At 51.3% G+C, this 25,405-nt stretch overlaps 1 protein-coding gene across 3 annotated transcripts in view; it reads left to right on the plus strand.

Moving 5' to 3' along the window:
• The window catches only part of CCDC57 (coiled-coil domain containing 57), a gene marked incomplete at its 3' end in the record, with an annotated part of 106,544 nt that overhangs the window by 10,904 nt on the left and 70,235 nt on the right, over positions 1 to 25,405 (plus strand). For all 3 annotated transcript variants that reach the window (XM_079904002.1, XM_079904003.1, XM_079904004.1), the window contains 9 exons: positions 2,443 to 2,857; positions 4,040 to 4,148; positions 12,249 to 12,350; positions 13,772 to 13,929; positions 14,094 to 14,168; positions 15,490 to 15,690; positions 21,530 to 21,688; positions 23,682 to 23,844; positions 24,242 to 24,376. In XM_079904002.1, the coding sequence (XP_079760128.1) occupies positions 2,451 to 2,857; positions 4,040 to 4,148; positions 12,249 to 12,350; positions 13,772 to 13,929; positions 14,094 to 14,168; positions 15,490 to 15,690; positions 21,530 to 21,688; positions 23,682 to 23,844; positions 24,242 to 24,376 (1,509 nt within the window). In that variant the 5' untranslated portion in view covers positions 2,443 to 2,450. The remainder of the gene's footprint in view (positions 1 to 2,442; positions 2,858 to 4,039; positions 4,149 to 12,248; positions 12,351 to 13,771; positions 13,930 to 14,093; positions 14,169 to 15,489; positions 15,691 to 21,529; positions 21,689 to 23,681; positions 23,845 to 24,241; positions 24,377 to 25,405) is intronic.

Genomic DNA, 25,405 nt, shown 5'->3' on the forward strand with positions numbered 1-25,405 from the left:
CTAAGCTCACGGGCTTAGTTGCTCCGCGGCACGTGAGATCTTCCCGGACCAGAGATCGAACCCGTGTCCCTTGCACTGGCAGGCAGATCTTTAACCACTGCACCACCAGGGAATTACCTCATCGTGTGTTTCTTATTTTACTTTCTGTGTTCTGAGTACTGTTCTGCTGAGCTGTGAGAAACAAATGTCTGAAAAGTTTGTTTCATGTTCCCACTGTCCACGGGGGTAGACAAGCACGTAACACGCATCTTCTTCCAGAAAACGCACCTTATTGTTTCTTTAGTCCTGACAGAATATTTTGGGAGTCTCTAAATACTAACCCAGACCACTTTACTTTTTTTTTCATTTTGTTTCCAAGATGTTAATAGTAATAATTTTGATTACACAGATAATTTTTTGGTAGGGTGTGTGTGTGTGTTTATTTTTTGGTTTTTTGTTGCTTTTCTCTAGAGTTTTATGAGTTCTGTTATTAGTGATCACCTTTCACAGGGCAAAGAGTCCACAGCTCATAAGCGAAGCAAGACTTGGGCTGTCTGAGGAGAGCAGTGCTGGTGGCAGCAACTCTGCAGGTGTTTGAATTGAGGCCCTACGAAGAGTTCAATCACAGTAAACCTGATGCCATCAAAACGTTGTGTAAAATGAAAATTTTGTTCATTTCTTACCTCCACTGGGTTTTAGAAAGTAAGGTTTCGTTGTAGAACTTTGTTGGTTTGTTTTTCTTTTAATATTTATTTATTTGCTGCATTGGGTCTTTGTTGCGGTGCGCAGGATCTTTTGTTGCGGAACACGGGCCCTTTGTTGTGGTGCATGGGCTCCAGAGCGCGCAGGCTCTGTAGTTGCCTCACGCAGGCTCTCTGGTTGTGGCACGTGGGCTTAGTTGCCCCACGGCATGTGGGATCTTAGTTCCCTGACCAGAGATTGAACTGGTGTCCCCCGCATTGCTAGGCAGTTTCTTAACCACTGGACCACCAGCGAAGTCCCCCTGTTGTTGGTTTTTGTTATCAGTAATTTCAGGAGTGAAATGAACTTCATGTCTCTAAAAAAAGTAGTCCTCTTTCTGGTTTAGAGAGTGTTTGCTGTAAATGTAATGTTAAAAATAAATTTTAAAAAAGACCCTCAGGTTCTCCTGTTCCTGTTTCTGTGTTAGTTTGTGGATATTTGCTTTACATTGACCAAGGGGGACCAGTATTCATGCTGCTGGTGCCCCTTGGGAGGGGCTGCATGGAACCTCCACAACCTGCAGGGTGTCTTCACAGGCCCCTGAAATCTTGTTCCTCTGCCCAAGAGGGTTTCCATGAATGTGTATTGACCCTGTGGGTTGAGATGGCCTGGGACAGTTTGTCTTTTTCATTTTAAAAAAAACCCACTTAAAATGAATCAGACATTTCAGACTCTTTAGGGACAATGATACACAAAAGTCACTGCTGGATGCCTGCCTCAGACCCCACCTGGCCTTCCTGGAAAAGCACTCTCAGAGCCGGGCATCATTCACATGCCACCCTCTACCCCAGAAGATGCCAGTGGTACGTGTGCCAGCCTTTATGCCTTCTGGGCCTGTTGTGTAGCTGGCAGGGCCTGACCCATGGCCTCGGACCCATTGCATAAGTCAAGCCCAGGAGATTCCCCCCCCACCCCCACCAGCGGTTCTGCGTATCAGAATCCACCCCATCTCTGCCAGGTGATGGGACCAGGACAGTGGTGGAGGTGCCCTGGTGGGGAGCAACCCTCACCGGCCCTGCCCCTTGTGGGCCATCCTCTGTGGAGACGGGAAGCAAGAGGTCTTCAGACACTTGTTGGCAACTTGACAAAGTAGTTTTATGCTGTTGAATCTAATAATTAAAAAATCGGAGTTGTGTATTATATATCTTCGTTTTTGTAATTTTCATTTTTGTTCTAGCACTTTATTGTGTTTTACAAAAGTATCAGTGCACGATGGACTGGAAACACAAGAACAGAGGGGCCTGCTTCTGGGTGGTGAATCTCCGGGAGCCTGCATTCCAGCTCCAGGAGTAGAGCATGGGGGTGGGAAGGGGCATTAGCTCAGGGGCCACCTGGGGCCAGTCACAGCTCAGCTACTGAGCGGCCTTTATGAAACTATTTTAAAGAACCTAGCTTTTGTAGGTGAGCAAACAACACTCCCTGTCTTTGCTTCCTCTCTTACCTCGGTGATCCTGCACTTACTGTCTGTTCCTTCTGCTGTAGGGTGAGGATAGGGTAGAAAGAGCCTTTGGGGTCTGGGCCTAGTATGCCCCTGCCCTGCTGGAGCCTAGGGGAGCTGCCTTTGGCTCTCCAGAACTCAGAGTGTGACCAGAAAGCCAGTAACTGGCCAGAGCATCCTCCTGCTTTGGTGACAGCGATCATTTAGTTGGGGATCTGAGGTGTGTGTTGTGGAAGACAGGGTCCCTAACGGTGAACCCGTTGCCTGCCTCCTCTTTGCTGCAGCTGCCGACATGCTGCCCCCGCCCACAGAGCAGGCCCTGAATGCCCTGCTGGCTCGCAAGGAGGAGGAGTGGCGAGCACTGCAGGCCCAGCACTCCCAGTTGCGGGAGGCAGCCCTGCAGGACGCTCAGCGCCAGCTGGAGGAGGCACAGGGGAAGCTGCGACGCCTGCGGGAGGACTTTGTCTACAACCTGCAGGTGCTGGAGGAGCGGGACCGGGAGCTGGAGCGCTACGACGCTGCATTTGCCCGGGCCCGTGGGCTGGAGGAGGCCAGGCAGGCCGAGGTGAGCGAGCTCAAGATCGAGGTGGCCAAGCTGAGGCAGGCGCTGGCCGGCGAGGCCCGGCGGGTGGAGGATCTGCAGCAGCAGTCCCAGCAGAGGTTGCAGGAACACCGCCTAGAGCTGGAGCGGGTCCACAGGTGAGGGCCAGCAGACCCCACTCCCCGACCCTCCACACGCCTCCCGCCCCACAGCGCTGCCCGGCGCCCACCTGTCCAGTGTTTGTCAAGGGAAGGCAGGCAGGGCCACACCTGGATGTCTTTTTCTGGGTCCCAGTGTGGCTGAAATTAGTGGAGATTTGTTCATCTATTTGGAATTTTTCCCCATGATTTACAAATCTGTATAATTATAATAAAACATATTTGAGCTTATGATTATTTTAATGGTGTGGAATATATATTAAATCCAAAACTAAGTGAGCTGACTTGAGGCAAGTCGACTGAGACCCTGAAGCTGCCGTCAGGCTTGTGGGCTCCGCTCACGGTGAGAAGGGAGGTCAGGCCTCAGCTGCGCGCTCTGCTGCAGCCTTGAAGTGCTGTACACTGTTTTGTGAAGTGTCTCCTCAGGTCTTCTGCCCATTCTTTTTCACCAAATTGGGGACATTTTCAACCGTTATTTCTTCAAGTACATTTTTGGCCCCACCCTCTTTTTCCTTCCATTCTGGGACTGCAGTGATGACCATGTGAGTGTCACATCTTTTGTTATCCACAGGTCTCTGAGGCTCTGCTCATTTTTTTCAGTCTATTTCTATTAACAGGTCAGGTAACTTTTGTTTTTCACTGGTTCTTTGCTCTAACATGTTCATTCGGCCTTTGAGCCCAACCAGGGTGTCCTTTGTTTTGGTTATTGTACTTCTCAGTTCTCAAATTTCCATTTGATTCTTTGTTACTTTTTCTTTGCTGAGAGTTTCTGATTTCCATTTGTCCTAAAACTGTGCAAAATTGCTTGTTGAAGCATCTTTATGACGGCTGCTTTAAAATCCTTGTTAGATCATTTCAGCATCTGCGTCATCTTGGTGTTAACATCTGTGGATTGTGTTTTCTCATTCAGGTAGAGATTTTCCTGGTTCTTGGTATGACTGGTGACTTTTGATTGTATCTTAGGCACTTTGGGAATTGGGTTGTGAGAGCCTGGATCCCACATCACGTACTCTTCTGCAGGCAGTCACCTGTCCAGGTGCAGCATGTAGGTCCCCTGGGTCCTGCCAAAGCCACCCCCGCAAAAGTGAAGCATGACCTGTCACCTCATGTTTGCAAAGGTGACCCTGTGTAGTTTGGAGACTCTTCAGTGTTACTTTTCTTAACACTGCACTTTTCACACAGTGACAGGAACAGTGAGCTGGACCAGCAGCGGGAGCAGTATGGGAACCTGAAGTGGAAGCTGGAAAGGAGGCTGGAGGAGCTGGACAGCGAACTTGCCCTGCAGCGGCAGGTAGGGCGTGGGGTCCAGTTCCTCCTCAGGTGCCCACCCTGCCCGCCCTCTCTGAAACCAAAATTGTACCAGTTGGAGAAGACCATTTTGTTAGCCGTATGGTATCCTGGGATCACAGATTTCTACTTTATGGTGATCTGTGGGGAAGTGTGATGGGGTGTCTAAATCTTCCTCTGTAGTAACTCCCCCAGGGTTCTCTTTCCTTGGAAATAGAATAAACATTTCCTCCTTTATTTATTTTAGAAAAAAGTATTATAAAGTTAAAGTTTGAGTTATTTACTGTGGAAAAGAGCTGGGAGCTCAAGTTGTGATAACTGTACTTCTTTCAACAAAGCAGTAAATAAGTTTAAATATAGATGTATCAGCTGACAGGTGACACTTAAACCTGTCACCAGAATTTCTCCTTGGTGTCATTGAAACTCAGCCTACACTCAGACTCAGCTATGTTGGGGTTTGGGTGAAGGATATCCTTCACACTTATGGCCGAAGTCCATGTCTGGCAGGGCTGCGTGTATGCAAGGACATGGGTACCCTTGGTCTCCTTCCAGGATGTGCCAAGCTTGTGTCATCGTAGCAGTGACTGGTGTTTATAGAAACTGCCTCATGGAGCTCCTTGTGCGTGTGTGTGAATTTATCCGCTCAACACAACAGAGACACAATTTTGTTCTACATTTTCCAGATAGGGGAAACATTAAGTAACCTGCCCAAGATCCCCCTCAGTAAGTGGCGGAGCCGTAATTTGAGTCCAAGACAATTCCAGTGCAAGAACTCTTAGGTACTGTCATCCTGCCACAGGATAACAACTCACGCCTCATTTTTATAAATTTATTTATTTTATTTATTTATTTTTGGCTGCACTGGGTCTTTGTTGCTGTGCACGGGCTTCCTCTAGTTGCGGCAAGCAGGGGCTACTCTTCATTGTGGTGTGCGGGCTTCTCATTGCGGTGGCTTCTCTTGTTGCAGAGCACGGGCTCTAGGCGTGCAGGCTCAGTAGTTGTGGCTCGTGGGCTCTAGAGCGCAGGCTCAATAGTTGTGGCGCACGGGCTTAGTTGCTCCACGGCATGTGGGATCTTCCCAGACCAGGGCTCAAACCCGTGTCCCCTGCATTGGCAGGCGGATTCTTAACCACTGAACCACCAAGGAAGCCCACGCCTTATTTTTAGACTGTGTCTGTGATATTGGAGAGGAGCTGGATCTAGAAGTCAACCTGTCTGTGTCCTCACTTCTGCCCTTCTTGGAGTGATTGAGTGACTTGGAGTGATTGGCTGACTGAGCCATTGAGCTCTGAACTAGGCCCCTAGTCTCTCCAGTGGATGTGCCACTGGGCAGATGTGAATGGTGTGCCTGCCTGTGCTGGTTCCTTTTCGGGCACTGGGGTCAGCGGTTCTCAAGGAGGACAGACCTGTCAGCTGGCAGACTGAGGCCTGACTGCTGGGCCCTCTGTCCCACAGCATAGCGTCAGTGTCCTGAGATAGGACGGCATCCTGATGTGCTGTACCCATCAGGATGGAAGGCGCCCATGGACACAACTGTCCTTGTGACCGAGCTTTCAGGCACGGCCGCATCTACCAACCATGGCTGGTGGAGGAGGGGGCCCTGCCCTTTCCTTCCCCTCTTGGAAGCTTGAATTTTACTGTCCATGATGCCATCATCGCTTAGAACATTTGAAATTTCCTGCAGAGGACTTTCTTTTGGAGTCCTCAGGGACCAAAGAACTTTTCCATTATGGGCGGGTTTGACTTTTGGAAACAGTCCAAGGTCACTGGGGCATGAGCTGAGTGATCAAGACCAGGTATGACTCATCTAAGTCATGAGGTTTCCTCAAGTGGCATTGGAGTCCCTTCCAAAGAAGGAGTTTCGGAAGGGCTCTGGGCAGTGGTGGGAGTGTCCCAGTTAGCAGGACAGTCAGTGGCACTTGGAGGCAGCAGTGCCCTAGTGGGAGTTGTGGTCGCTGGGCTGGGTCTGTGGGTGGCTTCCCAGCCTGTCCACACTCAGAGCCCTTGCTCCGACTCAGGCTTGTTCAGGCTTTGAGCCCCCTTGTCCACAAGGAGGGCACCTCCGGATGGGAGTTTTTATACCAGCCCTGTCTCTGGAAGGAAGGAAACTTGACGTCTGGACTCTCCAGCTCTGGGCTCCATGCAGAGCTGCTGCCAGGAACTTGGGCAGCCTTTGCTGCCTAGTGTGGTTCAGGGACAGCTGGGGCTCACGCCAGCCTCAGGGCTGTGCTGCCCACGCCCGACTCTCTGTGACTGAAGAAAGGGCCTTATGTGCTCATCAGCTTTGTGGGCTTCCTTTGGGCTGGTTTCCCGTCTCCTTTTTCTGAAGATCTTTGTGTTCATTATTGACTTGTCAAAGGTAGAATTGATGCAATGGTAATAGTGATTTTTATTTTCAAGAAAGAAGTATAAGATGACGGGAGCTGAGTTTGTAAGCTGTAGACTGTGGACTTAAGGTGTTTCACTGTTGGTTAGCAGTCACAGGATTAGAAGCCACTGGAGGAGAAACAGTGATTTATTGATTTATTCATTTAACAAATAGACTTTGCCAGACACCATCCCGGGCCCTGGGGTTAGGGCTGAGCGGGGGCCCCACCTGCCCTGAGAGTGAGCTGGCCCTTGTGGGGGCACAGTGGACACCCGAACATTACAGGCTCTGGCTGTAGCATCCTAGGGACGTCACCTGCATAACACAGGGAGGCAGGGTGGATGGGGCTGATCTTTAATAGGCAGGTCAGGAAGGGCACCCTGAGAAGAGGACTTGTGAGCCCGCCTTCAGTTGGCGTCAGAGTTCAAGTTCAAGGGGGCTGAGATAGCAGCGGTGTAGGCCTCCCAGGCCCTCGTGAGGATGGCCTTTGCTCCAAGTGAGGTGAGAAACTCTTGGGGGCTTGTGAGCCAAGTTGAGTTTTTAAAAGATCCTCTGTTGTTGGGTTGAGGACAGCCTGTGGGACTGGGGAGGCAGGGAGACAGGAGGAGGCTGTCGCAGCCCCAGGTGAGGGGGCGGGGCTTGAGCCACTGGCAGGTTCTGGATACACCTAGACGGCAGAGCCAGTGCACACGTTGATAGATGAGATGGGGTGAGAGGCAGGCGCTGAGGACACATCTGGTTTGGGGCCGAGTGCCTGGCGGGATGACTTGCCCTGTTTGGAGATGGGGGAACCACACAGGGAGGATGGGGAGGGCGCTTGGTCGGGCTGCATAGGAAGTGGTTTCTGCACTCCCAGGTGGACAAACTGGGAGGTCAGGATGGAGCAGGTTGGCCACAGAGTACAGAGCTAGGAACCTGGGGCACCCCCAAAGGGTGACTGTAGGCAGAGGAGCCATCCAGGCTGAGCCGGGGACATTGGCACAGGGCAGGGGCATGGGTGGGGGACTAGCAGGAGAGGGGCCCCCAGGAGCAAGAGAAGAGGGTGGTCGGGAGGTGGGCCTGAGCCGCGTGTCTCTGGGGTGAAGTGGGGATGGGGAGTGGACTTGGACGCAGCAGCGCGTGCAGGGGCGGTGGCTTTCTTGTTTCCTCACCAAGGACACTAAATGCTTGCCCGCTGGTCTGGGCCAGGCTCTGCCTGTGCGAGGGCTTCCTGCCCCCTGGCAGCCACAGACTGCAGAACTTTGAGCAGAAACCAAGTGCTTCAGTATTTTGTAGCGTTAGGAGTGAATCTCAATGATTTTCATATTCTGATCCCAACAAGGGTTACTCGTGTGACCCCTTATACTTCGTCTTGCTTCTCAAGGGATAAAAAAAGTATGTTTTCAGTTGTACTTCTGCATGGTGTCTCTGAGGCCCCCAACCTTCCGAGGAGGGGAGGGAGGCTGCTGTGGAGTTTATTGCAGGGCGGAGGCAGACGAGCCCATTCTTGCCGGCGTGCTCAGGCTGGGTTCAGCCTTCCCCGACTCTTTCCTTCAGGAGGCTGAGTCTGTCCAAGCCTCTTCAAAAGCAGGGGCCTCATTACTTGGTCAGAAACCTGGAATCCTGCTAGTGTGCTGGGCTCTCCATGCGCTGTGCTTTCCAGGATGTGCATTTCAGTTTGACTCTGTCCCTCAGTGTGTGATTTCTGCATCTGTATCCAGACCTCCCGTCCATAGGGCACATCAGCCACGAGCGTCTGCTCTCCTGTCACCACTGTAAACAAGACGATAAAGGACTAAGGACAGTGAGAACCCACAGCAGTGACGGGAGCAGGAGAAGGGCCTCAGCACACGGATGAGTGAGCCTGCGCCTTCCCGGGGAGGGCGGGGGCAGCAGCTGGGGAGCGGGCCTGTGGGAAATGCAGCCAGTGGGCCTACAGACTCAGAGAGGTTAGGCCTTGGGACACCAGGGGCCATGCACGTGCAGGTGGATGTCTGTATCTGGGGCCGCGAACCACCCCCCTCATGTGCAGATGGAGTGCCCAGCAGCCAGGAGCTCCTTCCCCAGGCAGAAGCTCAGCACAGTTTTCTTTACAGAAATTGAACTACCCATGGGGAGAAGGAAGGCGGCTGTGTGGGCCCTGGTGTCTGCAGCGCAGACCTGACATTAGGGAAGCAGCGCCCTCAGTCGGCTCTGCGAAGATTCAACTTAATTGAGCTGTAATTTCCTACAGTCCATGCACCCATGTTAAGCGTGCAGTTCAACAAGGTTTAACACAGGTACTTGAGTAACAACCAAGACAGAACTTTCCTGCCACCCAGAGTTCCACGTGCTTCTTTGCAGTCAGGGAGCAGCACCCTTGGCACCGGCCCCACTGGCCTGCTTCCTGCCGCTTGCGGCGAGATCTGTCTTTCGGAGAGTCCTGTGAGAATGGAGCCGTGCACTGTGCCCTTTTTTGTCTGGCTTCTCTCTCACCATGACGTGTCTGAGGCTCCTAGTTGTCATGTAGTTGGCAGCTTGTTCCTTCTCGGTGCCAGTGCTGTGTTGTGTGGAGGTGCTAGTCTCTTTCCGTTCTCTGTCAACGCACATTTTGGACACTTGGGTCGTTTCCAGTTTGGGGCCATTTCGAATGAGGCTGCTGTGAGCATCCTTGGCCGTCTTTGAATGGACACAGGCTACATGACCAGGAGTGCAATTTCTGCGATGTGTCCTACGGCTGTGAGTAACTTTTTAAGAAACTGCCGAGCTGTCCTCCAAGATGGTTGTAGCGTCACATTCCACCAGCAGCAGATTAGAGTTCTAGTCGCTCCTCGTCCTTGCTAGCACTTAGTGTTGTCAGTCTTTTTCTCTTTAGCCAGTCTAGTGGTTGTGTAGTAGTGTCTTACTGTGGTTTTAATGTGCTTATCCCTGATGAGCAGATGCTTATCTCTGATGATCAGAGATTAAGCATCTTTTCACATGCTTACTGGCCATTCATATATCCTTTGTGAAGTGTCTGTTCAGCTTTCTTGTACTTAAAAAAATTGGGTTATTTGTCTTTACATTACTGATATTTAAGAGTTCTGCATATATATTCCAGAAACAAGTTCTTAGGTATATATATTTCAAATGTTTTCTTCCAGGACTTCCCTGGCAATCCAGTGGTTAAGACTCCGTGCTTCCACTGCAGGGGGCATGGGTTTGATCTCTGGTTGGGGAACTAGGATCCTGCATGCCACAGGGTGTGGCCAAAAAGAAAAATTTTCTCCCATTCTGTGCCTTTCCTTTCCCTTTTTGTAACAGTCTCTTATGAATAGCAGGTGTTTTTTAATTTCAACATCCCAGTGAACTTTTTATTGCCTCATTCCTGAGTAGGAGCATATAACTGAGGCAGGATTACAAGACAGAGAAATGCCAGCAACATAAGAAGAGGCCCAGAGGAACAGGGAAAATGACCCTGGGTAGGACAGAGATGATTCCCGAGACAGAGATCCTAAAACCCGCCGCCGTGTGATCAGCTCAGGTGTGAGGCAGCACGGTGTGGCCCTGCCCGTGCTAGGCTTGCCCGGGCATGGCAATTGGTTGTCCGTGTTGGTCTAGCTGTCTGCGTGGGCAGCTCTGGTGCTGTGGCCTCCTGGGCTCCGCAGGCAGTGCCAGTGATCCTGCAACTCCTGTCAGCCCAGTCCTGGAGGATGGGCTGGGAGAGTAGCCACCTTCCTGCTCCCAGGGCAGGGGCTGGCTATTTCCCTCCTTCCCATGAGGCTCTTCCTGTGTCGTTCCCCCAAGGTGAGAACTTGAGCCTCTTGGGAATGGGGTGGGGACAGAGCCAGCCACTCATCACATTATATCTTCATTTTCAGTGTCTAAGAGCACATTGTGGGGGCTTCCTGAGATCAGTGTCCCCAGGGGTGTATTTTGCATCCGTAACTCAGGATGCCAGGAGGAAGGGCCAATCATAACAAGAAAGAATTTTGACAATTAAAAGTATGTATAGAGCCTTCCCTGGCCATCATTAAGACTCCACACTTCCAATGAGGGGGCCCGGGTTCAATTCCTGGTCAGGGAACTAGATCCCCCATGCCATGACTAAGAGCCTGTATGCAGCAACGGGGATCCCGCGTGCCTCAACTAAGACCCAGGGCAGCCAAATAAATAAATAAATATTTAAAATTAAAAAAATAAAAGTATATATAAAGAAATTAATTCAGAAAATGGAAAAAAGACACAGAAAATCCAAGAGAGAATTTAAGAGACATGGAGGATAAATCCAGGATTCATCTAACAATACAAATTCCAGAAACATACAGCAGAGAACAGGAAGGTGTCAGATTATCAAGTAAACATCATAGCCACTTCTCAGGGTGGGGACTTCAGACTGAAAGGCCCCCAGAGCCATGAGCAAAAGGGGTTTCAGAGGAACAAAGAGGAGGTGCTGCAAACGTCCAGAAAACCTGTAGAGTCAGAGCCTGGCCCAAACTCCTCAACCTTAGCTTGGGACAGAAGACACATGACAAGGTCTTCAGCACTGCTGGGGGAAGAGATGTAAGCCCGGGGCCCTGGGGTGTGAGGGTGTGGATGCCTCTGGCTGGGTAACAGCCTCTCAGGAAGTTACTGGAGTGTAACTACTGAGCGAGCCCTGTGCAGCGTGGCTGTGTGTCGGGGCCGAGGGGTCAGCCTTTAGCTGCCTCTGTTTCCCTTTTGAGTTCAGAACATTGAGAACCAAGAGATGGAGTGGAGGAGGCTGCCAGGAGAATGGGGGCCTGAGCTGGGCGGGTCCCCAGGACTGGGTGGCCCCAGTCACAGGGCTGAGCTGGCAGCCTCACCTGGAAGCCCGTGAGTCTGAGAGAGGTGGGGCAGGGAAACTGAGGGCAGCTCCCACTCCAGCCCTCTGGGAGAAGGCCGAGTGGGGCAGGGGATCGTGGGACTCTCACCCTGATGGGAGCTCTTGAGCTGGGGAAGGAGGTCCTTTCCAGCAGGAGTAAACCAGGAGAGAGGATGAGGGCATCCAGGAATACCGAGGACCGCCTAGGGGAGCTGTGAGTCTCGGGCCTGGATGCTGGCTGTGAGGCAGCCCAGGGAGAGACCAGATGGGCATGGAGACTGAGGGCCCTGGAGGGACCATACCCCAGGAGAAGAAAGGGTCACATTATGGGGTGTGTCCTGGGAAGCAGACACCACTCAGGAAACAGGAGAGAACCAGACAGAGAAGGGGCGGCGAGAGAGACAGAGAATTGAAAACTCTGGGAGAAATGAGATGGGAACCGTCATAATCGTTCGCTGTTGGGTGAGCCGTGAATCACTTTATTGTTGTAATAGTTTATGGACTTTTGGGTTCAGCCCGTGGGTGAGGCTTACACAGCCAGGGGAGTGGAGCCGTAAGCCCCGTGTCGGGGGTGTGGGGTGGGGCTGCTCAGGAAGCCGGCAGGTAGCGCGGAGGGAAGAGTGGCGTGTTGTTTAGAGAGAGACATAGACGGAACCAACAACAGAACTGCTGGGAGGGGTGCTTCTGAGCTCATGGGCCTGGTGTCTCTCCTTGTGGGTCCACTAGCAGCTCTGTCTGTGCAGAGCAAAACCCCACAGGACCACAGGGGAGAGGGACAAACCTACGTCCACGGTGGGAAGAGCCCTCCGATGTCCTTCATGCAGCGTTACAGGTCCCAGTCCCACTCTTGACCTCGTCCTCCGCTAGGTCCTCTGCGTCCCTCCTGCCCTCAGCGTGCCAGTGGGTCTTTGCTGGCCCCACCGTGCTCTTTTCACCACCAGCTCTTTTTGTTCCAGGAGCTGCTCCAGGAGTTTGAATCTGAAATGCAAAAGCGGGAGCACGCGTTCCGCCTGCAGGCGGACAGCATGAGCAATGTGGTCCTAGCACACGAGCTCAAGGTAGAGGGCGCCCTCGGACTGTGATCGTTTCCTCAGCAGAAGTGAGAAGCCCCTTGCGAGTTAGGGTTCACGTGAAGGCCTCCCGCTTTGTACGTGGGCCTCGATCTCTGCCACACAGAGTTGGGGGTGACATGCAGGTGACATGCTTGCCACTGTGCCTGCCAGGGCCCCGGTCAGGAGTGATGGCCACTCTGCCCAGCCAGAGGAACGCTTGTGCCACCAGTCCAGGTCTAGTTACCTGACCTTGAGGAAGTGTCTCCCTCTGGAGAAACCACCACCCCGCAAACTCTGTCCTTGGCCTGTGTACTCCCGTGACACCTCGGAATGGGCCTGTGAGGAGGTGCCACTCATCCCCCTGTTTTCAGGAGGAGGCCTGTCTGCAGTTGGTGCTCCCAGCCGTGGTGCCGGCTCCCCTCCGTGAACAGGACTTCTCTAAAGCACTGGCCCCAACATGGCCAGGGCACACATGAGGAGCACGCATGCCTGGCCTTTAGCACCGAGACAGGGAGCAGCCTGGAGGGGAGGACAAGGGGACAAGGAAGCAGGGTTGATGCCTGGCCCGGCCCTGCTGCCCCAGCTGGTCACATCTGGGCAGCGTCTAGCCAGGTGTTAGTAGTAAGGTCGACACCCTGCACTAGTGGTCAGCAAGGTCCCTCCTCTAGGCTGCCAGCCTCCCCACAGGGCTGCAGTCCAGGGGGCAGCACCAGGCCCTGCCTGACCCCTCTGCGGAGTCTCCCTGACTTTCCCCTGGAGGAATGCACCCAGGGCCAGTAGGACCTTGAGGCTGGGGCTGCCTCACAGTGACACCGCCACCACCCCCGCCCCGAGGCCACTTTGAGGACTTCTGAGCACCAGGGGAGAGAGAGCAGGCGGGATGTGCAGGGCCAACCTGTGCCTCACAGTGCAGTGGGCACTCCTGTCAGAGGAGCAGGGGACAGGGGTGGGTGAGCCAGGGCATGCCCCACTCCCATCTCCAGCTGCCACGAGTCGGTTCTGGTCCCCTGAACACCTGCCCCTTGAGGGCATCACAGGTTATACACAGAACTGATTTGGGGGCAGCAGTACCATCACCTCTGCATTATAGTCGAGGAAGCTGAGGCCCAGAGAAGCTATTTAAAAATTGAATGTGTGGCTGGGGTTTGAGTGGGGTTACTCAGCAGGGAGCCACGTTCGTACAGCCTCCATCTGGCTGTGTGATTCCAGTATCAAATCATGCCCGAGTCGGGTGCTGGGGTACGACGGGGACTCACACGGGGCCCGTGCTCTCAAGGTTGTGGGAGCACGTGAGGAGACTCACTGTTCTATTGCTTCTCAAATTCCAGTTTTCCTTCGCTCCCAGTTCTGATAAAATGGTAAGGCTTACCTCTAGCACCTCAGTTTGTTCCACTTACATCCTTATTTTGAATTCTTCTCTTTCAAAGATTAAACTGCTGAACAAAGAGCTCGTGGCCCTGAGAGAGGCCGGGGTGAAGGCTGCGGAGTCCCTGCAGAGCGCCGAGGCGGTGAATGCAGAGCTGGAGGATAGGCTGCAGCACAGAGACTGGGAACTCAGGGACCTGGCTGCCGTGAAGGACGCCCGGTGCGGAGTCTCGCCATCTCCCTGTGGGCGGAGGTGGCCAATGCGCCCGATGTTTTGCATGGTCTGGACTCCAGCCTGGAGGCATCTGCCTGTTCTGGCTTTTTCCAGGCCGGCTTTGCTGTAGCCCCTTACCTGCTTTTTCCACTAATATTTGATTCTTTCAGGATAAAAGACTTAGAGGGTAAACTTCACTCTGTGCAGCTCACCAAGAAAAAAGAAGAGGAGACGTTTAGGAGGAAGTGAGTGTTTCTGGCTCCAGTGTCAGCGTAGGGAAAACGTTCCCTGATCCCCTTGGGGGCAGACCCAGCCCTTCTGTGGGACTGTTAGCTGGGTCAGGCCTGCTCTTCCAGGGTCTCCCCTCACTTTTCAGTTCAAATTAGTATATTTGTGTGTGTTTGGAGGAATATCATCAGAACACTGAGAATTACAGAACACGCCTTGTAAAATGAATTGCTGAAAGCCGTCCAGATTGACACTTAGAGCCGATATACTTGACCCGTTGAAACAAGTCTTGGGAGCAGGATGCACACAGATGCTCCGTGTCCTCACACACTGCGTGACCCCGCAGAGTCGTGTGCAGCCCAGGTGGCGTTATTTACGGAGCCAAGGTGACAAGAAACCTGTGTTCCTTGGTTCCTTGGTGTGGGCTGGGGTGTCCATGCCCTGGAGTCTTGGTGTTTGCCTTTTGAAAGTAACTAACCAATGGTCACAGAATAATGCAGTGCAGAAATAACTCCCTCCCTTCACTAGCTGTCATGATCAAACTTTTGTTGTGATTTGGTGAAAAAGAAAGGTATATCCTGCCAGAAACTAATGGATACAGCAACTGGCATGAGTATAGTTTTTTGCTACTAGAAGGTGGAAAATACTGAACAGTTTGCAAGGTGAGTAAGATGAAGATTGATTGTAATTGGAATGAAAAGTACGGCATGCGACTTGATTAAATAAGGCTTAACCATCTCATTGAACAATGCTGATGGAATCTGAAAGAAATCATGTGGAATTACATTTTTTAGGGCTTTTTACTCTTCATCGAAACCAAATAGAATAAAAGCATAAAACATCATGGACATCATGTCAGCTGTCAGCGACACCCAACAGTGTATTTTCGAGACGAATGTTCTGTTGACAGAGTTCCAGTAGGTTTGGCATCTCTAGCGAAGGACAGACATGCAGCCTGCATCCCGCGGCCCCCAGTTCTGGGAAGCCTCAGATTCCGGGTTGAAAGCAGCCCAGCAAATGGGGTAGCTGCGAGGCCAGGGCAGTTTACACCTGCCTTCTGCTTCCCGAGTCCGTACCGCTTCTGCTGGTGGCCCTTCACTGAAGCACATGTTCTGGGGTCTTTCTCCCATGGACTGTGAGCTTGGGAGGGCTGGGGCCCGGCGTCTGAGAATCTCTCAGTCAGTGTTTTTGTGTGAGGAGTGAGGAGCAGAGAGAAGCGGGCAGAAGTGCCCTTCAGGAGGACACTCATGCAGCACTCCTGCAGAATGAGGAAGGTTCTAGGCTCGGGGGTCCTGAGCAGGGCCTATGTGAGCCACTGGGGACCTCACTGTGTTTCAGGCATGAGGAGCTGGACCGTCTGGCCAGGGAGAGGGACACGGTGCTGATGGCAGCGAAGAGCGCCCATGCGGAGCAGCTGCAGGCGGTAGAGGCCAGGGCCCTGGAGCTGCAGGTGAACTGCGAGAACCTCGAGGTGCAGCTCCGCAGGGCTGAGTGGAGGCAGGCGGACACCACCAAGGAGAAGGACGCCGCCATTGACAAGTGAGCTGCGGCTGAGGGCCTGGCTGCCTAGTTAACCTGTTTCAGATGAAGGGAAGTGGGCACAGGCTGTTGGGAGTCACTCCTGCAACTCCCGTCACTGTTGTTGTTGTTGTTTTAATTTTATTTATTTATTTATGGCTGTGTTGGGTCTTCGTTGCTGCGTGTGGGCTTTCTCTAGTTGGCGGCGAGCGGGGGCTACTCTTCGTTGCGGTGCACAGGCTTCTCATTGCGGTGGCTTCTCGTTGTAGAGCACGGGCTCTAGGGCGCGTGGGCTTCAGTAGTGGTGGCTTGTGGGCTCGAGCAGACGCTCAGTAGTTGTGGCACACAGGCTTAGTTGCTCCGCGGCGTGTGGGATCTTCGCAGACCAGGGCTTGAACCCGTGTCCCCTGCATTGACAGGCGGATTCTTAACCACTGCGCCACCAGGGAAGCCCCTCCGTCACTGTTCTTAACCACTCTCTTTTTTCATTTTCCTTTATTTGAAAGTATGTGGCTAGTATGTGTGGATGTATGTATGAATGTGTGCATTTATTTATTTGTGGTAGATACACAGCATACAATTTACCATCTTAGCCATTTTTAAGTTCAGTGGCGTTAAGTACATTCACAGTAGTGCAACCATCACCCCATTGGTCTCCAGAACTCTTTTCTCTGTAAAACTAAAACTGCCCATTAAACAGTAACTCCCCATCCCCCTCTCCCAGCCCCTGACACCAACCATCCTACCTTCTGTCTCTGTGAATTTGACTACCCTAAGGACCTCACATGAGTGCAATCCTACAGTGTCTGTCCTTCTGTGACTGGCTTGTTCCACTCTATGATGGCTTCAAGGTTCATCCACGTTGTAGCGGGTGTCAGAATTTCCTTCCTTTTTAAGGCTGAATAACGTTGCATTGTTTGTATAGAACTACATTTTGTTTATCAGTTCATCTGCTGATGGCCATTTTGGTTGTTTCCACCTTTTGGCTGCTGTGACTAGTGCTACTATGACCATGGGTGAAAAAATATCTGCTCAAGTCTCTTCTCAGTTCTTTTGGTATGTACGCAGAAGTGGAGTTGTAGGTCACACGGTAACTCTATGTTTAACTTTCTGAGGACCTGCCGAACTGTTTTCCACAGTGGATGCACCATTTTTCACAAAGGTTCTAGTTTCTCCATAAACTAGTTTCTTTTTGATTTTTTAAATCAAAAACCATTCTTTACAATTATTTTTTATTTTTTTGGCCACACTATGCAGCTTGCAGGATCAGTTCCCCAACCAGAGATTGAACCCGGGCCCTCGGCAGTGAAAGCACAGAGTCCTAACCACTGGACTGCAGGGAATTCCCAACTAGTTTCTTTTTAAACCCAGTTTTCTTTTTCGGCATCTTAACCAGGCCATGACATGTAAGCCACTCTGTCCCACTGTGCCTGGTGTCTGCAAAGGGCCACTGTAACTGAAGTCATAATTGAACTCAGCCTTTTGGCGGCCGGTAAGGAAGTGATCTTTAGAGAAGCTGTGTTTACAGAAGACAATGAAGATAAATAAGTCATTTATAGAGCCTACTGCTTAGTAACTGGCTTTTCTCCTTTGTTTGGAAAATATTTGTCTTTTTTTTTTTTTTACAGAGAATTCTCTGCCAAGTTATATTTCTACTTACGGGGAAAATGGCTCTTAAACTATAAAATACCAGGAAGTTAAAATTTATTCAGGATAGCTTCCTTAGAGTCACACGTTGTATTGTTTGATCTGTTAAACGCAGGCAGCGGTAGCTGGAGGGGTGAGGCAGCTCAGTCTGACGGGCATGTGTTTCCCCAGCCTCTCCTCCGTTTGGACAGGCTCTCCCTGGGCCCTTCTCACGGATGGCGACTCAGATCCCAATATCCGGGTGCACAGAACTTCCTGCACGCAGGCCTCCTTCCTCTGCTCTCACCTCTTGGCATGTCCACCCTTGCGTTCCTTCCTGTTCTTCCGTGGGACCAGTCAAGTGGCCATGACAAGCAGCATCATTGGGTTCCCAGGAGAAGTCTTAGTGTCTGTATCAGTGTCTTTTCATTCCCAGACATACCCTTTATAAATCAGCAACAAAACGGCCCATACTGTGAGCTTGCTGTCTCTTTGGGCCTATTTGTGATAGTTTTCCTGAGACCATTGGTTTGTGGATGGCAGAGTAGAGAAATGATGACCTGAGACAGTGTTGTGAGAACCATGTGTGTCCGTGCAGGTGTATAACCTATCACATGGAATATGGTGCACTTTAACCTCCTAGTACCCAGAGGTAAGATGCAAAAAAAAATAGGTGAAATTAACTCCAGGGGACTTCCCTGGTGGTCCAGTGGTTGAGATTCCATGCTCCCAACGATCGGGTTCAATTCCTGGTCAGGGAACTAGGTCCCACATACTGCAACTAAGAGTTCACATGATGCAGCTAAAGATCCTGCGTGCCGTAACTAAAAAGATCCCGCATGCTACAGCTAAGACCCAGCACAGCCAAATAAATAAATGAATATTTTAAGAAAGAAAAAAAAAAAAAAAGAAATTAACTCCAATAACATTATATCTAACTCAGTATACAGTAAGTCCCCTACATATGGATGAGTTCCGTTCCGAGTACACGTTCCTAAGTCCGATTTGTTCATGAGTCCAACAAAGTTAGCCTAGGTACCCAACTAACACAATAGGCTATATAGTATTGTAATAGGTTTATAATACTTTTCAGACAAATAATACGTAAAAAACACACAAACACAAAAAATAAAACATTTTTAATCTTATAGTATGGTACCTTGAAAAGTACAGTAGTACAGTACAACAGCTGGCATACAGGGGCTGGCATCAAGTGAATAGGCAAGAACAGTTACTGACTGGAGGAGGGAGATGAGGTGGGAAGCGGTAGAGCTGAAGGATCATCAGCAATTGGAGATGGAGGGCAAGCTGCAATTTCATCTACACCTGACCTTAATGGTACAGGTTCTGGTTCCTTGCTGGGTTCAATTCTATCTACCCTCTTAAAGAAACGATCCAGTGATGTCTGGGTCGTAGCTCTTCTTTTCTCGTCATAGATGACATGGTAGCACTGGATTGCATTCTGAACGGCTGCTGCAACCTTCGTATACCGTTCTACGTTTGGGTCCTGTGCCTCAAATACTATCAGTGCCTCCTCAAATAAAGAAAATCCCTTGCCATTTCCTGCGTCGTGAATCTCTTCAGTTCTTCAGTTACTTCTTCATCTTCGTGTTTCTCTTCGTCCTTTCTCTGGGTCTCCAATTCCATCAGGTCTTCATTAGTAAGCTCCACGTTCACATCTTTGAAACTTCGCAACTTGAAGGTTCGTATGTAGGGGACTTACTTTAACCAAAATGCCATCTTGTTGCATATCGTTAATAAGTAATCAATATAAAGTTATTGAAGAAGGATGACTAAACTTGCCTGAAAAAAATATTATTGAGATATTTTGCATTTTTTGGTGCTAAGTTTTGAAGGCACATCTCAATTCAAATTGGCCACATGCCTGGGAGCCCCATGTGGCCCATGGCCCAGTGCTGGGCAGCGCTGGTCCGAATGCTGGTCGGAGGCCAGGACTCAGTGAGGGCGAGCTCTCTGCTCTCCAGAACACAGGCCTGCTTGTGCTGGCTTGGTCTTGGCAAAGTGGAGCAGGAACCAGGGTCCCATTCATGGACACATGCAAAGCCTGCTGTGTGCAGATCATCTCGTGGGAATTCGTTAGAATTAAAAATATGGTTCTCGAGCTCCAGCACCTTCTCTTATAGTTGGGGAAGCCCAACACACATGGAATTACGAAGAATCAGATCAGGGACTGTAATGGGAAGCTCAAATTGGATGTCCTGCTTGATGTGTGAGGCCTGGGCAGTTGACTTCCCAGGGCCGCCAGCTGCTCCTCTTTCCCACCCGGAAAATCAGATAAGGTCCAGTTACAAAGCACCTCCTAGCCGATGTCCTTCGGCCTCGGAGCAGAGTTGCAACTGAGTAGGTAGAGGGGAAGGAGTGCTTTGGAATTCCAGGGCAGGCCAGGCATCTCGTGTCCTTTCGTCTTCCAGCGACACACAGATCGGAGGAGAGCCTTTCATTTCCCTCTGTCACGTCAGACATGGGGCACTCGAGGCTCCAGGGCTAAGTGTCTGGTGGGGCACAGCCAGGGTGAAGCCCGGATGCTGTGGGCAACCAGCCCACCCGCACACACTTCCCGGTGTGGACTTGGCTCCAGGTCGGTGCCTGGGTTGGGGGCCAGCTTTGTCACAGGTTCCTGGGCCCCCACCTGCTACTTTCTCACCCCGACAACTACATGGGACCAGAGCAGGTGCCGCCCCAGAGAGAGGGTGCTGGGCAGACCCGGAGGGGAGCAGCTCCAGCCCCCATTCTGACACCAGCACTGTGTCTTAGCTGGACAAGTTCTGCAGTTTCCAACTTTTTGTGGCCCGTTGTGATATTAGGATGAGCTTAGTTAAGAGTTAGTATGACTCTGGACATATTGTGCTAGAAGTAATTCGTTTAAATTATATGGGCTTCCCTGGTGGCGCAGTGATTTAAGAATCCGCCTGCCAATGCAGGGGGCCCGGGTTCAATCCCTGGTCAGGGAACGTTAAATCCCACATGCGTGCCCCAACTAAGAGTTCACGTGCCACAACTAAGGAGCCCACGAGCCGCAACTAAGACCTGGCGCAACCAAATAAATAAATAAAATAAAAATAAATATATATTTTTTAATTATTAAAAAAAAAAAAAAACCCAGCACACCGGCCTTGGCGTTTAGGCCTGTTTAAGCTGAAATGTTTAAAGAAGCTTCCCACGAGGGAACCTGCTCCCTTCTCCTTCCCATCTCTGCCCATGTTCGGATGGAGCTTTGTCTGAGGCTCAGGGCAGCTGCACTCGGGACTTTGATCCAAGGCCTTATCGGCTGACAGCCATTTGCCTTCCCACAGCTCTTCCACCTCTGCACTGCACTCCGTGGCCCACCTGTGGGCCTGTGGCTCTGGGCAGTGGCCAGTGAGTGATCACAGCATTTACCCCACAGCATGCTGAGTGCAGATTAGGAGGGAAACAGGCCAGGGCTGCAAATAAGGTGACCACCCTGCGAGCTTTGTGTGGTTAATATCATGGCTACTCTAGTCAATATTGTTAGGTGTTCTTTCTAAAGTTTCTCTTCTTGGGAGATTTATCATATTTTTGGTGATTCTTCCAAGGAATGTAAAGGGTTTCTGTAGAACCTTATCTTGCTGTTCAATTTGGAGATATGTGTTGAATGTCTCTATGTGGAAGGGCTCTGCTGGGCATGGCAAGGGGTGCCCAGGTGAGTCAGAATTCACTGGTTCAAAACCGTTGGCTCGGGCTTCCCTGGTGGCACAGTGGTTGAGAGTCCACCTGCCGATGCAGGGAACGCGGGTTCGTACCCCGGTCTGGGAGGATCCCACATGCCGCGGAGCGGCTGGGCCCGTGAGCCATGGCCGCTGGGCCTGCGCGTCCGGAGCCTGTGCTCCGCAACGGGAGAGGCCACGACAGTGAGAGGCCCGCGTACCGCAAAAAAAAACAAAAAAAAAAACAACCATTGGCTCTGAGAGACACGCCCTGGCACACATTTCCCCGCGCACCTGGCGTGGGCTTGGCATTCTGCAGGTGTTAGTCGATGCTTGGGTTGGTGGGAGGGATGGGTGTGTATTTCTTCTTGGGTTGGACCATTTCTTAATCTAGGCAAGGAAGCCTCTGCCCCGATGAGTGTGAAAGAGACCCTGATCTGTAGCATTTCCTTTGAGGGCTGTGTGCATGTGTGTGTGTGTATTTGTTGTAAAAGAGAGCTCTAGTGAGAATCACGCCCACATTCACGTTGCTTCCCTTCTTTGTTTAGACTTCGGGAAGATGCATCAGCTCTAAAATCTGGCTGGGATGCCCAGATTGCTCAACTTTCCAAGGAGATGATCTCCAAAGACCTCCAGGTTCAGGCGCTGCAGGAAGAAGAGGTGAAGCTGAAGGCACAGCTGGCCAGATGCCAGCAGGACATTGGAAGGTACCATGTCGTGGGGGAAGGGGATGAAGATGGGGCGGCGGGGTGGGTGGTCAGAGGAGGCCTTTCCCACAGAGCGCGGTTCTCGGTCTGCACCAGGGCTGTAAAAGTGTGTGTGCCATTTGGTCCTGTGTCAGGAATCACCTCTGAGGTCTTTTGTCTGACTGTTAGTGTCTTTTCCTATCAGTTGGAATGAGCACTTGGCTAAAGATAATATTCTCTTTCTTGAGAAATCATTGAAATATAATAAATGTCCCAATTTTAACTGTACAATTGATGAATCTCGACAAATATGTACATAAATAAGCAGTATAACCACTACTACAGTCAGGATGTAAAACCCGAAGCCCGAAGTCCCCTCCCACCTCGGCACCTGCCACGATGCTTTCTGTCACTGTGGGTTTCTCTTGATCTGGAATTTCATCTGCGTGGAATCCTACTGTTTATAGTCTTTTGTGTCTGGTTTCTTTGGATATTTATTTGAATATTCAGGTTTTCTATTTTGTGTGTGTGTGTCGCTTTTGGTAATTTGTATCTTTCCATGAGTTTGTCCATTTCATCTAATTGTTGACTTTATTGGCATAAAATTGTTTATAGTATTTCTTTATTGTCCCTCTAATATGTGTCAAATCTGCAGCAGTGTCCTCTCTCCTTCTTGATACTGGTGACTTGTATTGTCTCTTTTTTCCTCCATCAGTCTAGCTAGAGATTTATCCATTTTACACATCTTTCCAAAGAGCCGGCATTTGGTTTCATTGATTTTTCTCAATTGTTTTTCTGTTTTCAGTTTCACTGATACCTGCTCTTATCCTTACTATTGTCTTTCTTCTGTTTCCTTTGCTTTAATTTGATGTTCTTTTGATAGCCTCTAAGGCTTTCCCCACAAGGTCTCATCTGCCAGGAAGGCTGGTGGGTTTTTTATTTCAGACATTTCACTTTTCATTTCTCTCCTCATTGTGTGTGTGGTTGCCTTTAATCTCTGAACATATTTACAGTAGCTGTTCTAAAGTATTTTTCTGCTAATTACATCACCTCTGTTGAGGGTCTGTTTCTGTGGCAGCCAGGTCCCCCAAGTAAGTGGGTCTCACTCGGCTGGAATCAAGGTGTCGGCCGGGCTGCCCTCTCTTCTGAGGCTCGGGCTCCCCTTACCAGCTCATCTAGGTTGTCGGCAGAGGTCACTTCCAGCAGCTGTGGGTCTGATGTCTGTTTCCTTGCCGGCTGTCAGCCGGGGTTGTCCTGGCCACGTGGTCCTCTCAGCACGGCCAGCAGGAGAATCTCCCTGCAGTGGGCAGGATGGAGCCTTACTTGGTGGCCCCTGTAGAAGGTGTTACCATCCCGCCCTGGTCACAGCCCTGCTCACCGGGGAAGAGGCCTTCCAGCGATCTTCACCCTGCATTGCTCTGTGTGGCTGACGAGAAGCCTCGTGCGGGTCCGGTTCACTCCCCCACGCACTTTTCTTCCATCCCAGCCGGCGGTCTGTACCTTCCCCATGGCGTCTGAAGCCCCTCCTGTCCAGCACTCGGAAGCTTTCAGGCAGAAGGCGCATATCCCTCTCCAGCCATGGTGGATTTCCTCCTATTTCCGTGGTTATTTCCTCCTTCCATTCTGATTTCTCCCAGCCCCCTGGTAGATGGACGCTGGTCTTCTGAGTTGTTTGACCTTTCAACGCACTGTTGACTATCGAGCTCTGTCTGCTCTGCTGTGAACCCTCTTGTGTTTCTCTAGTGCAACCATTTTCTTGTTTGTCTGAGTTTGCTGCCTTTCTTCCTGTCTCCTCTTACTGAGTTTGACCTCCTCTCCCACAGTGCTGGGTTTCTCGGTATTGGGAGACCCGGCCGCCTGCTCCTCTCTGAACCTGGGCCTGTGTGAAGGTGTTAGCCAAGCCCGTGAACACGGCTGGCCTGGGGGCCCAGGAGGAGCGCCTCCCACCTCAGCTACGTCACAGCCCAAAGGGACCTCAGGAAAACGTTCAAGTTGGTGGTTTTCACCCCCGCAGGTACAAACAGCAGCTGTCTCTGGCAGTAGAGAGGGAGCAGAGCCTGGAGCGTGACAAGGTGCAGTTGGAGCTGGACTGGCAGCGCCGCTGCGAGGGTGTCGAGCGGGAGCAGTACCGGCGGGCTGAGGACTTGATTCAGGGCCTAACCGCGGCCAGAGACCAGGTCTCTGCTCCCCAGGGCTGTCTGACTTCTTTCTGCAGGAGGAAGGGCTGGGAACGTCCACTGAGGTGCATGGAGCCCGGCTTGGGCCCTCACTGAGTTATCCTTTGCATTTGAAAACACTCAGCCTCACTGAGCAGTTTGATTTATAACAACAGGACTTAAAGTGATAAGATGAGTCTCTGCCCATAGCCTTTCTCTAATGGCCAGTGCAGCTGCCTCTGGAGCTGGATCAGCGATTGCTGTGCTCTGCCGGCTCTGATGGCCACGTATTTGCTGGGGTTTCTCACCCGAGTGTCTGCTGTCTGCTTCCCCGCAGGATGGGGAGCTGGTCTGGACCCTGAAGGTGGCACTGCTTCCTTGTAATCCTCCCAGGATGAACTGAGTCTGTTTTCCCCAGGTTGCTGCCAAGTTGCAGGAGACAGAGCGGGTGCTGTGCGGCCAGGAGGTGGTGCTGAAGGCCGTGACCCGAGAGAGAGACGAGGCTGTGCAGGCGCTGCGGACACGCGGACTCCACCCTGAGGAGGAGGCGCAGGTGAGGGGCCACCTCCTGCTGAGCCTCCGCACGGCTCTTCCTCCCAAGCGCCTTGGAGACACCCACTCCCCCAGCCAGAGGGAAAATATGCCAAATAGAACCAGCACTGGAGGCAGGTCTTTTCAGCCCTATTTCTTTTAAAATGACTGTTGGCACAAACAAGGGTGAGGCTGAGCTCAACCAGTTAATGGGAGTCTACACTCAATCTTTGTATCTTCAGCATCTGAAATATCAAAAAACCCCAAATTCAGATATTGCACCGTGGCAGACAGTAACACGAAGAACCAAGAGGTTAGAGCTTTATCCCAAAACACACTTCTTCCTACGTGGTGAGTAAGCCATGCAACATGCGACGACGGCCGTTCCTCTCATAAAGCACAGACTTCCTTACTGCTTTGCACTGGCCAGAGCCTGATACTGTGGGATGCCTGCGGGTTGAATGGTGGCCCCAAAAGACATGTTCCGGTCTCAGTGCCTCAGGATGGGACCTTCCTTGGAAATAGAGTCTTTATGGATGGAATTAGTTAAGATGACATCACATGGGAGCAGGGTGGGCCCAACCCAATAGGACTGGTGTTCTTAGAAAAGAACACACATGAAGACAGACACAGGAGGAAGGCCATGTGACGACAGAGGCAGAGAGCAGAGCCTTGTGTCTGCAGGCCGAGGGGTGCCAAGGACTAGCGCCAGTAAAACCTGAAGCCAGAAGTGGCAGGATTTGACTCAGAGTTGCAGAGGGGGCATTTGCTTCCACTGAGGGGGACCCTTGGCGCAGGCCTAGAGTTTGGCATTACAGTGAACACAGCCCATGTCTTGCCTTGCCTCTTGCCTTGTCCCCCGTCCATCCAGGCCTCCAGAGGGAAGCCTTGTCACCGGGCTGCTAGGAAATCTGGGCAACCCGCAAGGAGAAGTGCCTTCCAGAGCTGCACCAGCAGAGCGCAGCCCGAGCCTGTCTCAGACATGACCTGCCTGGTTCAATGGCCCATTGTTTTAGTAGTCTGACCTCTGTCCATTTGTGGAAAGTCACTT

The sequence above is a fragment of the Stenella coeruleoalba genome, assembly GCF_951394435.1.
Source record: "Stenella coeruleoalba genome assembly, chromosome: 19".
NCBI classification, from domain to species: Eukaryota; Metazoa; Chordata; class Mammalia; order Artiodactyla; family Delphinidae; genus Stenella; species Stenella coeruleoalba.